Raw genomic sequence first — 22,598 nt, forward strand, 5'->3', positions numbered from 1 at the left:
TATAGTTTTGTCCCACTAGAGGGCGCACTTTCCTGATAAATCACTTCACACCCCTCTCCTACACCCCCACTGTTGACCTCCAAAAAAGGTGTGTGAGAGCTGCCGGGCTAAGAATAACCCATCAGGGGGGTAAAGTTACATCTTCGTGTTGTGTGCTGTGTTCAAAATCAACCGGGCCCACCCCCACCCCGCTCCCCTCGGTCAATGCCTCCGCACTGGCAGCTCCACATGCACCCGTAAAGTGCACTTGTTCATGCTTTTTATTCATCTTTTTCCTTTTTTTTGAAGAAGTGATCAAATATGGAATAAATGACTGGACCGGAATTGATTTCAAACGGATTGTAACAAGAGAAAGTGATCAATATGGCTGAAGGTAGGATTGATTGACATAACTTGTATGAGGTCCATCTGCTGAACTTTTAGAAAACTGAGATTTAAAATACATTAAATGGCTCTTAAATTGACTCACTTTTTAAATGGGGGGGGGGGAGTCACGCCAGTTGAGTAATAATAATAATAATAATAATAATAATAATAATAATAATAATAATAATAATAATAAATTTATAATTGATATTAATGGCAGGAACATTATGCAGTAAAAGAGTATGAGAAGCTCATGAAATATTTTTGAAAAGTGTCTTGTCATGCACACAACAGTGTCAGAAAGTTTCAAATGTGTTGAAGCAGTTGTTGCTATAAATACAAGCTATCATGTATCGTGAACATTAGCAAAAGGCTAAGCAGCCCCATGACGCATGGGCTCGAATCTGTATTATTTATAACTCTTAAATCATTTTCAATATAGGAGAGGTAAGCGTTGAATAAATCAGTGGATCGTGGAAGTTTCTTGCCTCAGGGAACTGTGAGTTTATAACCCCAGTGCATTACATTGCTTGAAACAGCGACGTCTAGCGGTTTTTACGAGTATTGCAACGTTTTGCTCACCAACTTTCCAATTGTTATACACATCAAATTATTCTCCATTATGTAATTATTTTTCAGATTTATTTTATAATATATCTATGAAGCTACAGTATATTTTGTGGAACAAACTATTTCTATTTTTTTTTTTTTTGCCATATTAAGGGGCCAATCGCGCCAAAGGGCCCCCAGCAGCAGAAGCAGGTGGCTCCATCAAGTCCAAAGCTATGATGGTGCTGAACAAGCTTCGTGTGTCTGTGGAGCTGCTTGTTGCTCTGGCCGCTCTCTTATGCTGGTTGACGGTGGGCGTGGTCATGTTTGACTTTGTGGAGTACAAAGCAGTACCAGGTGAGTTGTCAATAATCTGTCAGAACTGATAACTAATAATATTTTTTGCATGCTTTTCAAAATTTTGCAATATGCAGACATCCAGCACATCATGTCCGACCCGCTCCAAGCTGCATATGACGCCGCGGACGAAGTGTCCCATCTCGTCAACAAGTTCCAAGGTGACCTCAAAGCTTAGCGTTAGCATTAACAGCATCCATCACCTGCCTGGCAGGCTTGTGACATTTCATCTCCTTCCCAGAATGTACACCCGACTTAAGTGACCCCATGTCTGCCGCCACGTACGCCATGGACGAAATAGCCCAAGCCAAAGACAAATTTGTGCAATATTTCTCCGACGAAGAAGGTATGGACTTTCATCCTGAATGTGCAACTTTGGAGGTTCCACTTTTGACGTACGATTGTCCTCCCAAATGTAGACGTCTTCTACCTGAGTTACGTGGATCCGGTGGTGATTGGCAGAGGCCTTTTCCATTCCACCAATGTCTTTGTGAGCGGGTTGGCGGCGTCCCTCAGGGACACGTTCTGTGCTGCTGTGGATGTCGTGTTATCTTCTATAACACATATCAGTAAAGGTTAGTCAACGTTGACGATTTGCTGATGCTGCATTTGTGATGTCTCGGTAAACTCTGACATTTGATGACCCCGCAGTGGTGTGTTCGGGTCAAATGGACCTGAGCTTCATGGATCCGGTTCCGTGGTGTCGAGGAGTGTTCTCCTGCACCAATGACTTTGTTTGCGGCCTGCTGGGCTCCATTCAGGAGTTCTTCTGTGGCATCCTGGACTCTGTTCTGGATCTAGTCAAGGGTATTTATATGTCTCTGTAATTTATGATCTAATTTTTGCTAGTTCAAAACTTTGAATGATTCCCAGTTAACTAAAGTTTTTTTTCCACTTTCAGGAAGCGTGGACCTCAGCTTTTTGGACCCCGTAGCGTTTGGCAGGAACCTCGTCAGTATTACAAATGACACTGTCCATAAAATGGCGGACGGCCTGCAGGAAGTGATGTCTGTCACAAAGGGCGGCGTGGTTGATATAGTCAACGGTACGTGATTTTCATCCTCACCACTAATAAGATTGTTTGTTTAAGGTTAAGGGATAGAAATTTCAGGACTTGAGACTGATCTGGATCATCAGGTTCCATATATACATTCATAAAATGTCTTGTCAGACCGCTAAAACCGTCTGATGCATTATTTTCTAATCCAGCGGAGAGAGTGTCCACAAGGGGGCGCAAATGCCAGAAAGCACCACTTTCTACAAAATACAATGTAATAATTTAAAAATCAGAATTTGACCCCCGTCGCTAACCTTTGTAGACATCCAGGAAGCGGTCTACTTCAGCCCCTCGGCCGCCCTGAACAGGACCGCCGAAATCGTGGTGGAGCAATACCAAATGCTTGCCAACGCCATCACCGGGGTCCTCCCCAACGTGACCTTTGACCCTGCGAAAACAGTTGAAGATGCCATGTTGGAGCTGACCAGCAAGAAGGATTTATTTGTGGCCTACATGTCGGCCATGATTGTGGGCAAGCAAGGTGTGTTTTAAAATGTTCATATTTACAGTGCAGGTGTACCTAATATAATGAACTGTACAAAAATGGACATTTATTTTATTTTTAGCTCAATCGGTCGCTATGCCGCCTGAGGAAATCATCCCTGAAAAAGGTATTTGTTTTTACAACCATTCTCTAAATATAAAAATGTAAAATTATAATCAATAAAGAAATTCTTAATGAAGGAATTCTCGATTTAGATAAAAGTGCAGCACCTCACTCCGAGCTGCCGATGGTGAGACGCAAAGGTGAGACTCTAGTTTGTCGTGTGTTATTAAATTAAGATTTATTAACACATCTTTAAATAAAATCCAGGTGAATTTCTGCCACCGTTTGCAAAAGGTAAAACCATATTTTTTATACAAATACAAAAAGCATTGTCTATGCAGTGAAACCATGAAAGTAGAACACACAAAAAAAATCTACTTTCAAGGTTCCACAAAATTTTAAGCATGCAAAAAAAATGTGTATTGATTTATTTAACACATTTAAAAAGTGTCCTGTTTTGTATATGTTTGTGTTTATGTGTGTACACCAAACATAACAGTTAAAAGTAGCCTTGGGTGATGTTTCAAAAGTGAACACACCCCTCTATGATTTTTTTTGTGGATCAGACGTGATAATGTGATTTTGTTTCTCAGTGTTGTGTTTGTTTTTACACAATTTTGTGTACTTTGAGAGTGATGCATCTTGTTTCTACGACAGCTTGCCTCTTGACTTTGTGTTTTTTTTTTCGTACGAACGGGATTGCGTCAACCATGGGACACTAATGTAAGCACGTCGATGTGTGTAAAAAAAAAAAAAACATGGCCGCCTGTCTCATTCCACCTCATCCCGCCCGTCGATTTGTGGACTGTGTTTGTGACGTGACGAGCTGGTGGTGCAGTTGCAGAGGTGACGGTGATGATGCGCTCGGATGAAGACCTGCGAGAAGACAAAAAAGCATCCCAAGGGGAGGGGGAGGAGGAAGCAGCGGAGGATGAAGAGGAAGGACAAGGAGAGGAGGTGAATGAAGAGGATGGTGGGTTGAAAGAGGAGAAGATTGAAGCTGCAGGAGTTGAGGAGGTTCCTTTAGATGGCGAGGAGATGACACCCTTGGATGCTGATGATGATGCAAAAGTGGAGAGCGCAATAGAGGATGAAGAGACTGGAGAGCAGATTGGAGAAGATGAAGAGTTGACTGCCGCAGTTGGAGATGAGGAGAAGGAAAAGAGTGATGACATAAGAGATCAGAAGGAGGAGGAGGAGACACCAAAGATGGATGATGAAGAGGAGGAATTAACAACTTCAGCTGATGATGAAGATGATGAGGAGATGGCAACCATAGATGAGGAACAGGAGGAAACAAAAGTGGAGATGACAGCAATTTTAGATCATGAAGAGGAGAAAATAACTGAAGATGACGATGATGAGAAAATATCTGATGAAGAGGAGGAAGCCCTTCCCAGTGATGATGATGACGACGAAGATGTGGTGACCAAAGAGGAGGAGGAGATATCAACAATCGTGGATGTTGATGAAGATGACGACAAAACTGAAGACGATTACGATGAGGACGATGATGAAGAAGAGAAAACAATAGCTGATGAAGAGGAGGAGATTCCAACCAAAGATGATCATGAGGAGGAGGAGGAGGAAACGTCAACATTAGATGAGACAACAGTAGATGATGATGAAGATGAGGCGGTGGAAACTGTTGAAGTTGACGAGGAGGAAGATGAAGACGTTGAGAAAACAACCTTAGCTGATGAAGAAAAGAAAACAGTAGAGGAGGAAGAGGAGATGCAGGAGGAGACCAAAGAGGAGATAACAACATTAGAGGAGGACATATCAACAGTAGATGAAGATGACAAAAGAACTAAAGATGATTATGAGGAGGAAGACAAAACAACATTAGCTGAGGATGAGGAGGAGATTCTAACCCAAGATGATCACGACGAGGAGGAGGAGGAAACTTTATCGTTAGCTGAGGAGACAACAATAGTAGATATAGATGATGATGAAGAGGAGGAAGATGAAGACGTTGAGAAAACAACCTTTGCTGACGAAGAGGACACAACAGTAGATGATCATGACGAGGAGATGGAAATAACAGTAGATGAGGAGGAGGAGGAAGAAGCTGTTGCTGGCGAGGAAGACGTGACTAAAGAGAAGACAACGCCAGAAGATGAGGAGGAGGAAGAAACCGCATTAGATGAGGATGAGGGTGAGAAGACAGCAATTCTGGATAAGGAGGAGACAACCATCACAGATGAGGACGAGGAGGAGACAGCAACTTTGGAGGAGGACAAACCTTTTGCGCATGAGGATGACGAAGAGCAAGACCTTCATCATGGCGAGGACGCGGAAGTTCCTGTTCCTGTTCCTGCACACATGAAATATTCCATCAAGCTCCGCCCAGGTACCCAATCAAAAAAAAAAGTCATTTTTCATTCCATCTTGCACTTTTTTTTTCATGTTCAATCATGAAAATGTTCCTGTGTGGTCAAAAAAAGTGACTGTCCATCACATATTTTGCCGTTATTGTGACTTTTGGTTTCTCCCGTTAGCGAACTATTGCATGACTGCTTTGGCACACTTTTACGCTGGATGCAACCGACCCAATTTATTTTTTATTTTTTTTTTAAATCCAGGTTATGGGACTGGCAGCGACCATTTATAGTGTTATTTACAATATTTGGTATTATTTGTATATGGTCGCGCAAACAGAAATAAATAAATAAATAAATAAATAAATAAATAAATAAATAAATGTGATTATTTTCTATGTTTCAGTTGTCAAACATAAAACCAAAAAACAGCAGACCCCAGCAGTTAAAGTTAAAGGTAATATTGTGACGGCCTTTGTCGATCTCCTGGTTTTCCATCCCATCACAAATGTTCTTTTTATTTTGAATCGGGATTCATATTCCAATATTTATTACTATATGCAGATCTTTTGAAAGAAAAGAAAGAGAAGAAGATAGATGTCAAGCATGAGCCATCGCTCACCAACAAAACCAGCGAGGAAAAACCAGCAGAGAAGCTCAAAGCCATCACAAAACTTCTTAAGAAAAAAACACAAAAATCAAAAGGTAAGTTAAATTTCATCACCCCATATTCACAGTATTGTACAATATTTTATAATATTTTTCAATTCCCCATGCTTAATAATTTGTTTCCCTCACCTTTAGAAGAACCACTGAAGGAGCTGCGAGTAGAAGCAAAGACTCCGGCTAACACAACGGATGCAAAGAAGCCCTTCATAGTCAGGTTCTCCAAAATCAAAGTGCCAAAAAGGGCCGTGAAAGAGAAAGAAGATGTGAGGAAGCCTGCTAAAGAGGAGAAAAAAGAGGAGGAGACCCTTACTGAGAAAATAAAAGAAGAAATAAAAGAGGAGGCGTTACACAAGAAGGTGATGCCCAAAACTCTCAAAGAAGTCAAAAGACCTTCTAGAAAAGAGAAGGAAGTCAAAAAACCTCCAAAAGAAGTCAAAGAGGTCAAAGATCCTTCTAAGAAAGCCACAAAACCTCCAAAAGAAGTTAAAGCACCTTTAGGAAAAGAAAAGGAAGTGAAAAAACCTCAGAAAGAAGTAAAGAAACCATCTGAAGAAGTCAAGGAACCTCTCAAAGAAGTCAAAGAGGAGGTAAAGAAACCTCACAAAGCCGAGAAGGTCGAGGAAATTCCGAAGGAAGACGAAAAACCTCAAAAAGAAGAGGTCAAAGAAACTATGGAGGTAGTCAAGAAACCACCGAAAAAAGAGAAAGACATCAAAGAACCATTGAAGGAAGTCAAGAAAGCTCCAAAGGAGGAGGTGGGAGCCAAAACACTCTCTAGAAAAGTAAAAGAAGTCAAGAAACCTCAGAAAGAAGAGAAGCATGGCAAAGAAACTTTGAAGGAACTCATGATACCTCCAAAAGAAGTTGAGGAACCTTCCAAAGAAGCCAAGAAACCTCCAAAGGATGTCAAAGAACCTTCAAGAAAGGAGAAGGCAGTCAAGAAGCCTCTCAAAGAGGAGAAAGAGGTCAAAGAAAAAGCTGAAAAAGACAAGAAACATCTTAAAAAAGAGAAGCATGGCAAAGAAACTTTGAAGGAACTCATGATGCCTCCAAAAGAAGTTGAGGAACCTTCCAAAGAAGCCAAGAAACCTCCAAAGGATGTTAAAGAACCATCTAGAAAAAAGAAGGGAGTCAAGAAGCCTCTCAAAGAGGAGAAACAGGTCAAAGAAAAAGCTGAAGAAGACAAGAAACATCTCAAAGAAGAGAAAGAAGGCAAAGAAACTTTGAAGGAACTCAAGAAATCTCCAAAAGAAGTTGAGAGACCATCCAAAGAAGTCAAGAAACCTCTAAAGGAAGCCAAAGAACCTTCAAGAAAGGAGAAGGCAGTCAAGAAGCCTCTCAAAGAAGAGAAGGAGGCAAAAGAACCTTCTGAAGAAATCAAGACACCTCTTAAAGATGAAAAAGACGGCAAAGAACCTTCTAGAAAAGAGAAAGAAGTCAAGAAAGAAGACACAGAGGTCAAAGTAACTACAAAGGAAGTCACAAAGCCGCAGAAACAAGACAAGAAGGTCAAAGAAACTTCCAAGGAAGCCAAGAAACCTCAGAAAGAAGTCAAAGAACCTTCCAAGGAAGCCAAGAAACCTCCAAAGGAACTCAAAGAACTTCCAAGCCATGAGAAGGAAGTCAGGAAACCAAAGAAAGAAAAGAAGTCAGTCAAAGAAGTGACTAAGGATGAGTTGAAAGTAAAAGAGGACAAGGGTGTCGTTAGCAAACCTCCCAAAGAACAAAAGCTTGTAGAACCTGAAAAAACAACCAGCAAGAAGCTTCCTAGAAAACTAAGAAGCATCAAAGAAGCGCAAGAGAAACCACCAAAGGAAGGCAAAGAAGACAAGAGGCGTCCTCGGGAAGATGTCGACAAAGCTCTCAAAAAGGAACTTCCCAAAGATGTTGAGAAACCCATCAAAGAAGCAAACGTGTCTTCAGTGGTCCTTCAAGACACTAAGAAACCTCTTGAAGGTGGTTCCGAAGTCAAAGACAAGAGGACGTCTTTAAAAAGATTTTTCAAAATCCACAAAGAAGTCACAGAAGTAAAGAAAGTTACCAAAGATGAGAAAGAAGGCAAAACACCTCCTGAAAAAGTGCTGTTCTTCAGAAGAACGTCCAAAGAAGTTCTCAAAAAGACACACAAAGAACTTAGCAATGAAACTGAAGTCAAAAAGCCGCCTGAAGAGGAAAAGGAAGCCAGGAAACATCTTAAAGAGGATCTCCAGAAACAAGAAGGACGAGATTCCAAGACAACCACGACAAAGACAGAGGAGAAGAAACTACATGAAGAACTTGAAGAGGAGAAAGACGTCAAAAGATCTCTCAGGAAAAAGACAGCGCACCTGAAACCAACCAGACTCCAAAAAGACCTCATGAAACCATCCCAGAAGGTCCATGAGGAGGCTAAACCCTCTGAGGACAAGGAAAAAAAGAAACCTCCCAAGGAAGTGTTGGAGGTCCCTCAGAAAAAACAAGTTGACGAATCTTTGGGAGAACACAAACTCATCACGACACCGCTCAGAAAGGAGAGAAAGATTCTGAAACCAAGAGAAGACAAAGACATCCAGAAACCTTCTCAACAAGAAGAAAGTAAACCTTCCGAGATGAAAGAGGAGAAGAAACTTCCCAAAGAAGAGGACAAAGTAGAGACCGGGAGATCTTCAGGAGAGCAGATGGAAGTCCAAACAGTGATCAGAAGACAGACCAGGCCTCCAAAACCTTCTCAAGAAGAAGAAAGTAAACCTTCTGAGATGAAAGAGGAGAAGAAACTTCCCAAAGAAGAGGTCACAGTAGAGACCGGGAAATCTTTAGGAGAGCAGATGGAAGTCCAAAAAGTGATCAGAAGACAGACCAGGCCTCATAAACCTTCTCAAGAAGATGAAAGTAAACCTTCTGAGATGAAAGAGGAGAAGAAACTTCCCAAAGAAGAGGACACAGTAGAGACCGGGAAATCTTTAGGAGAGCAGATGGAAGTCAAAAAAGTGATCAGAAGAGAGACCAGGCCTCAGAAACCGACCCCAATGGAGAAGGAACCCAAATCAACACCTCAAGAAGCCCCAGAGGAGCCTAAACCATCTGAGGAGATTCCACCCAAAGAACCCCTCAAAGAAGCAAAGATACACACCAAAGTAGACGTTGAAGAGAAGAAACCTGCCAAGAAAGAAAAACAAATCAAGATGGCCGATGAAGCAGAAGGAAGGAAGTCATTGAAGGAAAAGAAACCTCCCAAGGAGGAAAAACCTGAAGATGTCATTTCCAGGGAACCTGAGAAGCCCTCCAAGCAAAAAACAAAGGAACCCTCCAAAGAAGTTTTGAAACCGTCTAAAAAAGAACCGGAGAAGCTCTCAAAAGTTGTCAAGGTGACCACCAAAGAAGATACAATCGACACTTCCAAAGTGGACAAAGAAGTCAAGAAGACTCCAAAAGAAAAACCTGCACCGAAAGGTAAATTTGGTCAATCGCCAACATAATTTCGACTTTTTGTGGCATCTGTCTGGTTCTTCGTTTTTTTCAGCGGATGTTTCCAAGAAACCTTTCAGGTTCCTCAGAGTCACCAAAAAGCAAATCGCACCTGTCCTCAAAAAAGAACACGTCAACGTGACAAAAGAAAAAGGTATGTCAAAACTCTCGACGCAAAATTTTCAAATAATTCCTGATTTTTTTTTTAAATTCTAGAACTTCCCACGGTGAAAGCCAAACCAGAACCCACAAAAAAAGGTAGCAAGTGTTTTCCATTTTATTATCATGTTAGCGGCAGCTAACCACATTAGCATCTACACTCATATTTTTTTAATGTGTTGCCAGAAAAAGAAGTTCCTGCAAAAAACATCACATCGGTGCTGAAGGAGAGAGTTAAAATTGTGCCAATGAAGAAAAGTAATTTCTTTCTTTTTATACTTTTAAAATCATCTGAATTTATATTCATTTTTAATTTCTTTCAGTTATCACAAGACCGGTAAAGAAAATCCAGGAGACACCCGCAAAAACACGTATGCATATCCAAAGCGGTGACTTACAAAACCTTCTTAGCTTAATGCTAACGTGCAATGCAAAACACCTAAGACAGGCTAACAAAATTAGCACTGACAGACTAATATCATTGAAGAATATTCATGTTTTTTTCTGTTTTTATTTAAAGCTATTCGAATTCAGACGAAACCCAGCGTGGGCGTCAAAGGTAAGTGTTTCACTAATTCATAATCTAAAAAATAAAAATTGTCCAATTTTATTTTTGCTGTTTGTAGAAGCGGGGATTGCTCCTAAAAATGCAACTCTAGCCAGAGAAAAAGTGAAAGCGGCTCCGCTAAAAAAAGGTGGATGTACAGGCTACTTTTCTGATGCTACGCTAACTCACGCAATAGCATTCCAACGTTGTATTTTTCATAAACAACTAATAATAATTTATCTATTTATTTTTAAGTGTCTACCTCGGTCGAGAAGACTGACTCAAAGAAGAGAAAGGCCACATCACTCCTAAAGACAAAAGGTAAATTTTTATTAGACCTCTCTGACAGTGTTTTTGTAGTTTTAATTACTTTTTTATTTTATTTTATTTTAACAGCAGAGCACAAGACTGCCAAAGAAAACCAAAAGCCCACAACAGTGACAAAAGGTGCTGCGTTTAGGGGCGGTTGTTATTTTCAGTGCCAAACTTGCTATTGATGAATAACATCTCGAGTGTGCTTAATTTCTCTGTTGTGTTTAGAAAAAGTCGTGGAGAAAAAGGCAGCTAAAGACGACCTGCCGAAAGGTACCAAGCGGTTAAATGTATGATTTTTAATTTTGATTTTATTAATATTAATTTTCTACTCGTATTCACAGAAGACAGAGTCCTTAAAGAGATACAAGAGAAAAGTAGGTTGAGTCCTTTTAGGGTACGTCATTATTTATTATTATTTATTAACTTGTTGATTTTGTTGCAGATAAATCCTCAAAGGAGGAGGAACCGAAAGGTAAAAAAAAATAATGCTTGACATAAATTAAGTTGAATGGAGTCATTAAAAGTGTTTTTATTTTCTCAGCAGATTCTGATGACTTTATCCCGGAAGGTGAGTATAACTTGCAATAGGTGACAGGATGTGACATCATAAGGTGACATCACCTGACTCCGCCCACAGACGACCTGCCCTACTTCCAGTGTTTCTTCGTGGACGAGGACGAAGCCCAGTTTCCCTTCTACGCGTTCTCGCCGCTGCAGGTTTGAGGCGGAGCAGCTGACGGCCGGCCGCCATTTTAGAGCCCGACTCGACTGATTGGAGCGGGGGATTGTGGGTAATTCTTGCCACATGGAAGCAGCCATTTTGGTCACATTTGGTTGAGCTCTCTTACCAAATATGTGCAGCCAATGTCATTCCTTTACTTTTATTTTTTTTCTTTTTTTTTTTTATTGTTAATTTATTATGAAGTTATTTTTTTCTTTCTTTCTTTTATATTATTTTATTTTTCAGTAATTTTTGTAGTTATTTTATATTCTTTTTATTATTCTCTTTCATTTTAATTTACTTTTTTTTTTGACAATTGGTTGAGGGAGGTTACCGCCCTGTCGGTCCCCCCCTATGCACGCCCCTTATGAGCATGCCACATATATGAGAGCTCCCAAAACATCCGGATGGAAAAAGACTCCCTAAAAAGTCTGATTATTTAATCAGCACGCACGTCTGCGCCAATGTTAACGTTGGCTCGCAGTGCGCCATTTTGTGCTCGTTTATGGTTGACAGAACAAAAACAACTGACTGTACATTACGATGAAGACAATTAAACAGATGAAAAGCACAAAATGGGGATTGGGAGATTTACATATTTCTGAAGAAAATGAAAATGCTGTTTTGACGGAGGCTCGCCTCATTTGTCAGCAGCTAGACGCTAACAGATGTTGTTTGTCACGCTTTGTGACAATTGACGAAGCCTGAGAGGATCATCCTAAATGTAAATCCCATTTTTTTTTGTAATCATAATAAGTGGGACACGTCTTGTGTGAGTTGTATTGTTTTGTTACAAACAAACACTACCGCCAATGCTTTGCAATATTTTTACCGAGATAAATATATTTAGAATGTAATGAAAATTTATTTGTTAGGTTCAAAGCTACCTGAAATCTGCATGTGCGTGTCAGAGATTTAAAATAGAAAAAAGGGAGAAAGAATGTGAATATAAAAAGTCTACACACCCCTCTTCAAATGCTACGTTCAAAAAAATTGTAAAACAAAAATCCACTATTAGTGTGACCAAAAACATTTTACAACTTAATTAAAAATGAATGGATAGAGACCTGGTATTTGAAGAGGGGTGTGTAGACTTTTTGTAAATACAATTTTGATCCCCATTGAGGAGGATAATAATAGAACAACAGCACCATTGTGTCTGCTCATTGCGCTTAGATTTGACATTCAATAAAAGAGTCACGCAAGTGTGTCGTCATGTGGAAAGTCTTGATTGAACATATTCAAAGCTTTCTGTCTGCTTCGTGGGATTGAGGACCCAAGCGCAAGGAAGCAAGGATACAAGTGGTCGAAGGAGCTGATTGGACGACGCTAACAAGAACAGGGGAGGGAACGCTTAACTAACAAGACATGTAGAAATACCAGGGAAACAAATCAAAGTCCAAATCAAAACCAAACATGACACTATTTTAATCACTTCATACTGAATACAAAAATTGATGTAAAAATATTTGATTGAATTAAATTTAGTTTTGATCATTTTTAGGTGATCATTTTAATCATTGTTATGTCAGAGCCAAATATAGAGAAAAAATGATATATTTTGTATCGTGTATTCAGCCAATCAAAAACAAGCGTCTATTTTATGTGGGCCCAAAACTCTGGACCGAGGTCCATGGGTTCACTTCACTCCAAACAAAAAGGGAACTTCTCGCCTGCTAGCAGACACAAACGATTTTTTTTGTCTATTATGGGAACGACTGACTGTTTCTTTCTTAGCTCTCTTGGCTCGTTTTGTGACAACCTTTTGGCAGACTCCATTTTCAATTGAAATCGGAGTTCCACTCCAGTTAGCACACAACCTTTGTTTGTGCATTTAGAGCAAAGTTGGCAGCTAGAAGAACGCAGCTCCTTGTGCGCCGATTCACAATGCTGAGAATGATTGATTGTATTATTGAATTCATCTTAAGCTTGTCTATCAATCTATTTTCTTCTTTTGTGTGTGTGTGTGTCACGCGATTTACCTATGGTTGGTCCACGCCATCGCATGTTGCCTCCACGTCATGACACCATGGCCTAAATCAGATTAGTGACGTCACCGCCTCTATCCTCGTTCCAGCTTCTGTCTGTGTGTGTGTGTGTGTGTGTGTGGCAATTCTCCAGGGTTCATTCCAGGTCGTTCACGCTGCCCGGTCGCGTTGGACCCTGCAGCTGTCACTTGGCAAAAAGCACAGGCGACACCCTGTGCAGTGATTTTCAATCAGCTACACACACACACACAAATTGATGTTTATCTCACCTTTTTTTTTTTTTTTATGACACACACAAGTGAGGCTTTTATTGTGAATGAAATGACCCCAAATTATTCAACAATTATTTTATTAAATGTTTGCATGTTAAACATTTTCTTCAACGTAAAAACAGAAGTGCAAATATTTCACGCTCCTGTTTAATAGGTTAAAAAGATCAGTAGGACAGACAATAAAAATAGCAAAGTATTCCTTGCGAATAAAATATTAGAAAATTAGGCTTTCTCATACGTTCGCACAGCCTGGACGCCGTCAAACGTCAAAGTCTGGAAAAAAGAAATACAAATGAAGCAAAAAAAAATTAAGTTGCAAGTGAAGAACTAATGACGTCATCTCACCATCACCAGCTTCCCATCCTTGAGCTCTCGGACAAATTTGGTTTCTTTGCCGTCCCACTTTTGCACTTGCACAAATTTGTCCCCTTCCATGGTGAATGTGGACTGTCAAATAAAATGTAAAGTATTGTTAATCAAAAAGATCGATTTCTAATTGCATTTTTGTAATGATATTACTTTGACTTTTCGGTCATCAGGCGTGATCTCGTCAAACTCCTCCCCCAGTTTGGCGCTGAGCTCGGTGTTGCGGAAGGTGCTCGTGGTCTTCACGACCACTTTATCTCCATCCTGGCTGATGATCACTGTAGGTTTGGTCACGTTGCCCACTTGTCTTGTGGCAAAGCCCACACCTAGTGGGGATAGATTTTGGAGATGCAAAAAAATTCACCAGAGAAGATGCAGCAACTTGAAATAAATGACTCACCGAGCGCTTTCATATACTCATCAAAATTCTGACTGTCCAGCAGTTTCCATGTAGCGCAGAAAGCATCCACCATTTTTGCAGGTTTTTAGTCAAAATGGATTAACAACATAAACTGACCACGCCACACGAATCAATGGGGTCAGCGTCATTCAGTGAAGTCCGTTTTATATCGACTTGGGCTGGGAGGCGGGCGCATGCGCTGAAGCGAGAAAGCCGATTTGACAGCCCGCTCGTAAGCTCCAAAGGGGCATTAAATAAATAAATAAAATTAACGAGCGCAAACCAAAAGTTTATTCTGGATACTTTTATTTGGATAATACATTTTACAGTAAAACCTATTGAGGAAAATACTCTAAAATATGTACTGATCATTTATCATCAGCCATAATTGTTGGCACTGCTTACAGTGAGATTATTACAGCAACAAAACAAAAAGATATTTTTTCTCCTTCAAAAATGTCAATTACAAATTCACACAGCCCATGCAAGAACATTTAATTTTCCAAGATAAATATACATATATTTACTTTTGCAGACCATCACAAGTTATTAAAAAAAACATTGGTTCCCCTGCAAAATACTTTTAAAAGTTTCTTTAAACTGTTTAGCCAATGAAGATTTTTTTTTTTCAATACTTGAAACCCCCAAAATAATGAAAGGTCAAATCTTATCACAATCAATTTTTGCATCATTTCATGTCCAACTTAATCAAGGCAAGTCTGGAACATGACCGAGACTGAGGCCACAAGACGGCCACATATCGGTAACTAACCGACCCAATCAGAGAAAAGCTCATTCACATATTTATAATTATCTTGCAAATCGGAGATAAATGATCTTAAAAGATATTTAAAAATCTAAATAAAAAATTGTTGCATGGGACTTTTAACATTTCAGGATTGGTTGGCAGTTTGATGCGCTTAAAAAAAACACGGGGGGAGGTCAGCGGAGGTAGACTGCAAGAGTGAGGTAGGGAGGGTCAACGGCACCGATGCTCGTCAATGTACAGTAAAGGCCTCTTCTCCCTCTCGTTCCCTTTTGAAGCGTAACATCATTATCCTGAATTAAACAAAAAAGTTCCAACCGCATTATGTACAATCTACAGTATTGTTGGTACTTGAGTGGCTGGTCAATAAACTTTCAATAAGCTTTCCGGTTCTTCTTCGAGGATTGTCTCTGTTATGCAACAGGGCGCCACGCGTCAACGACATTGGCTGCGCACTAGTGGCAGTTGCTGCTGAAGACGCCGACATTGATGGATAGCGCCACCTCGGGCCTTTTGGGCGTCTTTGTTTGTGATCCAGCGCAGTTTGAGCCTCCAGCCCGATCTCTAAAAAAAAGAAGCCCGAAATCAGTATTCAATTCAACATGTCTGACTTCACGGGTATTTTGTAATAGAATATTAGGGGGTAAAAAAAAAAAGCACTTCCATGTTGCATTAAAAAAATCTTTACCCTTTGTGTTGTTGCTCTGCTTGCTCTTGTTCGTCCTCCCAAATGTCAAAGTCCTTGCTGTCAATCAAAAGGTTCTGTAAACAGGACACAAAAAACATTACAATTATTTTATTTTAAAAAGACTTCCTTTTCATTCATTTTAAAATGTTCTCTCATTTGAGTTTTGCTTTACCCTGACGCCTATCACATCGCCATCTTTGAGATGAAACGGTGCTCCTAATAGTGAATCTGTCTTTTTCTTCTTTTTCTTCTTGGAAACTTGGCTACTCTGTAAGAAAAAATAAAGTCAAATTAACAGAATCGATGATTACAGGAATAGACTGTGGCCAAACAAAAAAGGCTTTTTCAAAAGTATTTCTTTGGCGCCATCTAGCGGACTCATGGTGGTAAGAGCCTGTGTTGAAATGAGTTGAGCTTCATGTTATGCTTTGTCGCCATCTTGTGGAATCTATAGGGAATTACAAATATATGACTCACCCAGCTGCAGATTTCTTCCCAAGTGTGTTTGTGCGGCCGCTGCTTGGCCAACCGAAGAGAGGCAGCGGGCAAGCCGTAGCTCTCAGCCACGAAGGTACGCAAGCTGGCGGGCGATGGGTCCCTCGAAGCGTCCCAGATCAGCTCCTCTGCCGGATGGTAGCAGCTCTTCCCTGGTACTCCCATCTTGACATTCAGCACAATTTCCTTGGGGCTTCGTCAAAGCAGGAAAAATCTATATTAATTCAATGATGCAATCACACACTAAAATGTAAAGTAAAAGGGAAATTTCTCTCACCTGAGATCTTCCGCTTTTAACAACTGTTGCACACAAATATTTGAACCGCTGGTTATCTTGAGCTTCCTGAGAAGATAGGAGACAAAGCATCAAGTGACAATACCACATTCTAGATCTTCTTTTATTCTTTTAAATTCTATTTGAAAAATTTGCCTGAGTGTGATTTGGTTTCCTCTGAGGATGCGAGCCAGGCTGCGTCCCTCCATCTCCCACGCCCGCAAAAAGTTTGCGGGCGCACACACGTTCTGTAAAGCTGGAAGCGTCAACACCTGATAAACAAATAAGAGACATATTGTTTCCAAATCATGTTTCGGACAAGGCCACTTCATCCAGGACTTTCAGAGCAACCTGAGTCTTGAGGTCCTCCAGACTGCCTTCGACTGATATCTCCACCTGGCCGACACTCGCAAGATCGGATGGGTGAGAATCAGTTTGATCTGCGGCGTGATCCTCCTCAGCTGGGCCGTTGTCAGTGTGGTTCATATCCGTTGCTATGGAAACGGGTCCCCGATACAGCCAGACGGACAGCTCAAGAAAGCCCTAATAGGAGGGGGGGGTAAAAGATGAAGATACTATGGAGGACAAAACATGCACTAATTATAAATACCAGATGTTGGAATTACTTTTGGAGGAAGTCGTCCTTCTGAGATGACGAGTGTTTCTCCGTTGTTTATCTTCAACTCTGACAGCGATGCATCCTGAGAAGGAATGATCCAAAAGTGTCACAGAGGCAACGATTAGTTTGAGAGGATTCTTTCGACACCCACCTCGTCGTTCAGCGGCTCTCCCAACTCCTCACACCAGTCGAGCCTTCTCAAGTGCCAGCAGGTTCCTGCAAACGTTCAACTTTTACAATCAGAAAGTCAAACTTACATGGTAAAAGAAAAAAAAAAGAAGTTTACCATCGATTCCAAAAGCATTAAGCGCTATCTGCAGACACTGCGAATTAAAAAAAAAAAAAAAAAGAGGTTGGAATTTGCAAACTCTCCCTAAATACAAATGGTTCATGAAGCAAACCTGAAGCTTCATTTTCCCCGTCGGTGATTCTTACCTCTTTAACAGTGCAGGTCTTCTCTATGTTTATGTCCATCTCCAATATTCCAGTAGGTGGCGCTGAACCCAAAGAAAAATGCAGGAAAAGCTGCAAAGCACACAAAAAGAAATTATTTTTCCAAGGTACCTGCATTATACTCATCAAGAAGATAAACAAACCTGCGAAGCCTCGGGGGCACGTCCCACGCAAAGCATCATGGTGGTCATGAGCCGCACGCCGGCGTCACGCACGCACAGGTCCTCGCTTACTGTTCAAGCAGAAGAGAAGGTGTCACAACTCTGCCTAGTTCAAAGACTGGAAAATTAAAAGGCAGCCGTAGCTTTTAAGAATTTAATGAGGGCCACAATGACAGAGTGAGCGCGAGGGGTGTTTTCTAAATGAGGGGGGAGTTCCCCCGCCCGTGTGCAGCCATGAAGCAACACGCATCAAACACACTACCTGGAGGAAGGAGTTTCCCACTGTTGTCCATCTGTCGCAAGCAGTAGTCTGCACCTGGCGAAGAGAAGATGGAAACTTACAAAGTCCAAATGAATAGTCACTGCGCGTCATGCTAATGCTAACGCCAAATGCTCTTCAACAGTTGTTGACATCAGGTTCTACTTGCCTGGGAGTTGAAGCTCCTTGATGGCCCTCTGTTTGACCTCACACAGAAGCTGCAGACACACAAACAAACGTACAATCTCAAATGTTTGATTTAATGCAGATAAAATAAACAACATAAAAAAAATGGCTAACCGTATCGCCCGCAGCAGGAACCTTGACTCTACGCCTCTCGTCTGCGTCGCCGCCACCCAGCGTTTGAAAGTCCACTTGGAGCCAGCGACAATCGGACGGCGTCATCACGGTGATCACGTCTCCGTCGACGGTGAACATGCTGAACAAAACAGGAGCGGAAGTGAGCCATGCTGAAAATACAACTCATGTCATGTGATTTACCCGTTATCAAAAGACTGCGGTTCCAGCACCAGCATGGCGTCGCCATCTTTAAGCGACAGCTCCTTGAGGGTGCGGACCATGTCGTCGGGCGAAAACATCCGCCACCCGCTGGAGCCTCCACCCCCACGCTGTCCTCCTTTGGCATCCGTCTGCTCCTGACACAGCAGACTGCCGGCGGGCTCGCCCAGAGCTTCCCGCACTTCACTGAGGGTGGCGCCGCCGGCGAACGCCCTCGCCTCTTTTTTGAGACCCTCGCCGCCGTTCGTATTGTCGCCCGTCTCGTCGATCGCCGGCTCATCTCGCGCCTCTACGGAGGGTCGGACGACGGTGAGCAGCACCGGCTCCCATTCGACTCCGGTTAGAACACTTGCTCCACATACCTGAAAAGATCATAGTTGCTTTAGCTTATCCCAAATTAAACAGTTCAATTATTCTGATTTTCTGAATTGATCTTTTCACCACTTAATCCAATATTTATAATTTGTATTACTTATGATTATTTGTTTATTAACTCATGAAATGCCAAGAATAACTCCATTAGACTCAAAGATTTTATGTAATTTTGGTGGGAGGTGTTGATGAGTCTTTAAGGAGTAATGAGCACAATCCGCCAGCAGAGGGCAGCATTGCACCATTATGTAAAAAATAATACTTTTTAGTGAACAGTTTGGATTAATTTCTCACCTCGCGTCCATTCCAAACAAACAGATCAGGGTTTGTATTGATGCCCGCACTGCTTAGCAACACGCTGTCATCTGTAACAAGTAAATATAAAATATAAAGAGACATGTCCTCCATTGTAACCCCGAGGCCTTCTACTCAAGTGTCTCACCTGTGAGGGTGTTGTACAGGTGAAGACCCGCTGGAAGCATCTTGGCCAAGGTCACAACCATGTCACCCTCCCATTGTTCTTGTTGCTAATGACAAGACGCTGCTTATTTGAGCTACCGGTCATTAAGCCAAATGTTTTTTTGGGAATAAATACCTCATAGATAGCCAATCGCAACTCTCCCACAGTCTTTCTGCGGTCGAAAAGAAGTGCCGTGCCGGGATTGGGCTCGCTGTTGATTGGCTGCAGGGCTCCGTTGATCAGCCTATAAGAAGAGGCCAGGTGGACACGCAGCTCCACGTGGTTATTGCTGGCCTCGTATTCCTCCCTGCGATTGGGAACAATGTTAACTTTTCATCACCTCAATGATGTGATTTGCTGCACATCTATCGTTTTTTTTAAATCGGTCTTTTTATGACTTTTGTGGGTTGTAAAATTCTCTGTACCGCATCTGCTGTAGCTTGAGGTTCTCTTCCTGTGCCATCTGGATGAGATGATGAGGAACTTTGTAGTGAGGGCTGCTCAGAGCTGCAAAGGAAGAGAGTCTTCAGTTTTTTTGGTGGTCTTGTCGGCTTTTATTTGTTACCTTCTGTGGGCCGCTGAAGCTGACTCTTCCTGTAGAACAGCATGTAGGCGCTCTCTTTGCCCTGGAACTGCTTCTCAATGTCCGACTCCCGGATAGAGGTCACGGCGGAGTCGTTCAGGTCAAACCAGTGGCTCTCCTGCAGAACCACGACTTCATCACTTAATATCCACCAGGAGGGTCACGTCACTCATTCTATTATCATTCTAGTGGACCTCTTGTTGGCGCTCCAGTTCGGCAACGGTGTCACCTTGTGGGCCTGCAGCGGCGGGGGGGTCGGCAGGACCAGGGGGCTCGCTCATGGGGCTTTCTGTCTTCAGTGCTACTTGGGCACCATTGGATACCAACATGAAAACATCACTGTGTGACTGCAGGAACTGTTTTATTGGGTGAAGAAATGAGGAACAAGTCAGTTCAACTGTTTTTCCCTTTGACAAAAAAAGGAGCCTTATAAAAAGACTGAGTCACACGTAACGTTGCCAAAAACGTAATGCCGTGCCATAAAATTTGGCAGTTTTGTTAAATTGCTAAACATTTTAATTGTTCTAAATGGAATTTGATGCAAGTTAATGCTGGACCTTTTGCATCACACCTTCCACATTCTAATTAGATAAAAAATATATATATACACACACCTTGGCAATGGGGCCATAGTCTTTCTTAAAGGCTTTGCCCCAGGAGGAACCGAGCTTCTCCATGAGTTTCTGACCCAATTGGTCTAACCGGATGCTCTTTGATGGCTCCTAGAAAATGAATTACGAAATCACCACCACTGCTGCATACAAGAGTGGATTTTTTTTTCATACCTGCTCAATAATAGCAGTGAGGACACTCAGAGGGTCATTTTCATTGAGTTTGCTCTCAGGCAGGTCCTTCACTCGCTGTTTGGCCTTCGGAGGAGCCTTTTTTTTGTCGGTGTCCTCCTCCTGACAAACATTTTTAGAGATTAGTTTCATTTTTGGATCTAGTCCTGCCTTTCGTAGTTTTGTTATCTCACCGCCGGCTCCCAGACACCTAGGCACTCGATGTCCTTAATGTAAACGTGATAATGGCCGCCATAGCAGCCGCCCTTGTGGATAATGACGGAGAACAGCTCGTAGGAGTAGTCGGCATCATCTCCGTCCGTCTGCAAGGACGCAAAAGCACTGGGACATGACGTTTAATCATAATGGACACACGATGATGTCAATCACGTGAAAAAGTTTGTACCTGTTGAGAAAATGGCCGGAGGTTGATGGTGAGGGGGAAGCTGTAGCGGCCCGTTTCTTTGTAGCGCTCACACTTATTACAGTCAAAGCTGAACCTCAGCAAGGACATGGTCATGAACGGGGGGAGCTTCTTCAACTTGGCAGACTGATAAAAATGTCAATCATTTCAATTGAAAAAAAAGTTTTATTTTGACACTCAAGTCGTTTTTACCTTAGCAGCAGTGACCAATTTGTCACACATTGCACATCTGTACAGATTATTGCCTTGGAACAATTCCTCCTCCACAAACATGCTCCACAAAGCCTCCTCAAGACTGGACATGCCGCAGACGCACGTCGTCAGATCCAGGAAGTCCTCCTAAGGTGTAGAGGGCACCAATGGATTTATTGATTCCCGTAGAAAGGAATCATCGTCAATTTGTTTTGCGGACCTGTCGTTGGCTAACGTTGCCGCACTCCTTGCAAGCGATGCTGTTGACGATGATGCCGTGGTACAGGCGGTGGATGAGCGAACTGCCGGAGGTGCCCACAAGGGATTTCTCCAGAGCGCTGAACAGAATCCGGTTCAGTTCTTGCACGTCGTGTTGGTTTGTTCTCTATAGTTTTCACGGTGTAACAAAAACACAATTTAAGGAATCAACAATTTGCTTTTGTCTTCTCTATACGCACACACCTCATTGCTGTTCCAGCCAAAGCTGTCAGTGAGGTCTGCCGTGGAGGCGCTCTGTTGGTCCACAAGCAAGAGACGGGCAAAAAGTCTCTGAAGCTCCAGAGGGATGACACGGACCTACGGGAAGAAACCTTATGACTACCATGGACAATGGCTGTGTGGAGAGACACTGGACATTGGAATGGAGCTTTGAATGTTCCTAAAAGCGCTGTTGGACTTTTCAGCACTTACTTTGGCCCCAGGTTTATCTTTATCTTCAAGGCTTCCTAACTCATCAGTCCCCAATGCAAAGAGCTCCTCTGCACACACATGCACACAGGAAATTAAGAAGACAAGATCTTTGTCATCCCATCCGCAGCCTCACCTCTGAACTCAGGGGTGAAGAGGAGAGTCTGAAGTAGGGAGTTGAGGTAGCACGTCCCTCCCTGGTTCCGAATGCCGCACAGTTTGCTTCTTCCTCGGGGAGCTGGGGGTTCATCTCCCGCTTTGGCAACTCTCGTCCCCCCAGAGGAGAAGGCTCCTTCAGCCTCATCGCCATCCTCCTCAAAAAGATTCCCAAACATGACGTTTCGTTGGCTTTTTTGTTGCTTGGTAAACGCGCCAGCTGCGTCCCGCTATCTCATCTTGGTCTTGCCCAGTTCTCGGTTGACAATTGCCGGACTGACGCGAAAATAAGACGACTTGACGGGGATGAACATAGCGACCGGCCGGGGCGGGTAAATGCGTCCTAAAAAGCTAACTGACAAGTTCGGCTCACCTGGCTCGACAGCACAGGTAAAAGGAAACAGAAAAAGTCCGTCTGTCCTTAACGAGCGACGTCAAGTAAAAAACAGACCAAGCGTTTCGATATAGGAATAAACTAGGTAACTGTTCATCTACTCGACACTGTTTAGACAGTCCTGTTTTTCCACTTTAGGTCTTAAAGCGGCAAACGTAAATACAAATGCCGCCGGTGGACAGTGGGCAGCCATCTTGTTTTTCGGCACGAACGTCGCCGCGAAGCATTGTGGGCCT

The 22,598-nt window shown here is 42.2% G+C and overlaps 3 protein-coding genes across 8 annotated transcripts; 1 reads left to right on the forward strand and 2 right to left on the reverse strand.

Moving 5' to 3' along the window:
• Positions 1-158: 158 nt before the first annotated feature.
• Positions 159-12,257, forward strand: si:ch211-266g18.10 (axoneme-associated protein mst101(2)). 6 transcript variants are annotated; one of them, XM_049740614.2, is made up of 28 exons: positions 159-373; positions 1,090-1,272; positions 1,350-1,433; positions 1,514-1,618; positions 1,692-1,847; positions 1,924-2,079; positions 2,174-2,317; positions 2,592-2,810; positions 2,896-2,940; positions 3,029-3,076; positions 3,144-3,170; positions 3,715-5,229; positions 5,604-5,654; positions 5,762-5,902; positions 6,002-9,295; positions 9,366-9,464; positions 9,527-9,568; positions 9,656-9,727; positions 9,793-9,840; positions 9,990-10,028; positions 10,096-10,170; positions 10,272-10,337; positions 10,413-10,463; positions 10,557-10,601; positions 10,673-10,705; positions 10,774-10,803; positions 10,873-10,899; positions 10,969-12,257. In XM_049740614.2, the coding sequence occupies exons 1-28, from the start codon at positions 364-366 to the stop codon at positions 11,052-11,054; spliced, it is 6,891 nt and encodes a 2,296-aa protein (XP_049596571.1). In that variant the 5' UTR covers positions 159-363; the 3' UTR covers positions 11,055-12,257. The 6 variants fall into 6 exon arrangements, with proteins under 6 accessions (XP_049596571.1, XP_049596572.1, XP_049596573.1 ...); XM_049740615.2 differs by having other exon boundaries at positions 10,876-10,899; XM_049740616.2 differs by having other exon boundaries at positions 10,416-10,463.
• Positions 12,258-13,372: 1,115 nt separating this feature from the next.
• Positions 13,373-14,244, reverse strand: LOC125981121 (fatty acid-binding protein, brain). The gene is made up of 4 exons (XM_049740986.1): positions 14,079-14,244; positions 13,832-14,004; positions 13,658-13,759; positions 13,373-13,585 (listed from the first exon to the last, which is right to left on the reverse strand). Exons 1-4 carry the CDS (start codon positions 14,149-14,151, stop codon positions 13,535-13,537), a joined length of 399 nt encoding a protein of 132 aa, XP_049596943.1. The 5' UTR covers positions 14,152-14,244; the 3' UTR covers positions 13,373-13,534.
• Positions 14,245-14,364: 120 nt separating this feature from the next.
• Positions 14,365-22,575, reverse strand: usp40 (ubiquitin specific peptidase 40). The gene is made up of 31 exons (XM_049740673.1): positions 21,949-22,575; positions 21,816-21,883; positions 21,588-21,701; positions 21,346-21,510; positions 21,126-21,272; positions 20,916-21,059; positions 20,704-20,832; positions 20,513-20,632; positions 20,342-20,449; positions 19,922-20,083; positions 19,710-19,845; positions 19,570-19,651; positions 19,280-19,451; positions 19,127-19,211; positions 18,979-19,049; positions 18,295-18,674; positions 18,094-18,232; positions 17,963-18,011; positions 17,797-17,850; positions 17,517-17,605; positions 17,356-17,445; positions 17,207-17,243; positions 17,072-17,136; positions 16,928-17,002; positions 16,653-16,844; positions 16,458-16,573; positions 16,305-16,370; positions 16,010-16,220; positions 15,705-15,800; positions 15,533-15,606; positions 14,365-15,408 (listed from the first exon to the last, which is right to left on the reverse strand). The coding sequence occupies exons 1-31, from the start codon at positions 22,145-22,147 to the stop codon at positions 15,300-15,302; spliced, it is 3,744 nt and encodes a 1,247-aa protein (XP_049596630.1). The 5' UTR covers positions 22,148-22,575; the 3' UTR covers positions 14,365-15,299.
• Positions 22,576-22,598: the final 23 nt, after the last annotated feature.

This window comes from Syngnathus scovelli, chromosome 14, assembly GCF_024217435.2.
Source record: "Syngnathus scovelli strain Florida chromosome 14, RoL_Ssco_1.2, whole genome shotgun sequence".
Lineage (NCBI taxonomy): Eukaryota > Metazoa > Chordata > Actinopteri > Syngnathiformes > Syngnathidae > Syngnathus > Syngnathus scovelli.

What these genes read in the sequence shown, in the direction of transcription:
- si:ch211-266g18.10 (XM_049740614.2), top strand. An exon ending in ATATTTCTCCGACGAAGAAG is followed by an intron (nt 1,619 to 1,691) that starts GTATGGACTTTC and finishes TCCCAAATGTAG; the next exon opens with ACGTCTTCTACCTGAGTTAC. An exon ending in AATTGTGCCAATGAAGAAAA is followed by an intron (nt 9,728 to 9,792) that starts GTAATTTCTTTC and finishes AATTTCTTTCAG; the next exon opens with TTATCACAAGACCGGTAAAG.
- LOC125981121 (XM_049740986.1), bottom strand. Translation starts at nt 14,151, where the DNA reads ATGGTGGATGCTTTCTGCGCTACATGGAAACTGCTGGACAGTCAGAAT. An exon ending in TGAGTATATGAAAGCGCTCG is followed by an intron (nt 14,005 to 14,078) that starts GTGAGTCATTTA and finishes TATCCCCACTAG; the next exon opens with GTGTGGGCTTTGCCACAAGA. An exon ending in CTGATGACCGAAAAGTCAAA is followed by an intron (nt 13,760 to 13,831) that starts GTAATATCATTA and finishes TTTATTTGACAG; the next exon opens with TCCACATTCACCATGGAAGG.
- usp40 (XM_049740673.1), bottom strand. Translation starts at nt 22,147, where the DNA reads ATGTTTGGGAATCTTTTTGAGGAGGATGGCGATGAGGCTGAAGGAGCC. An exon ending in GCAACGTTAGCCAACGACAG is followed by an intron (nt 21,273 to 21,345) that starts GTCCGCAAAACA and finishes TCTACACCTTAG; the next exon opens with GAGGACTTCCTGGATCTGAC. An exon ending in CCTGTACAACACCCTCACAG is followed by an intron (nt 19,050 to 19,126) that starts GTGAGACACTTG and finishes TACTTGTTACAG; the next exon opens with ATGACAGCGTGTTGCTAAGC.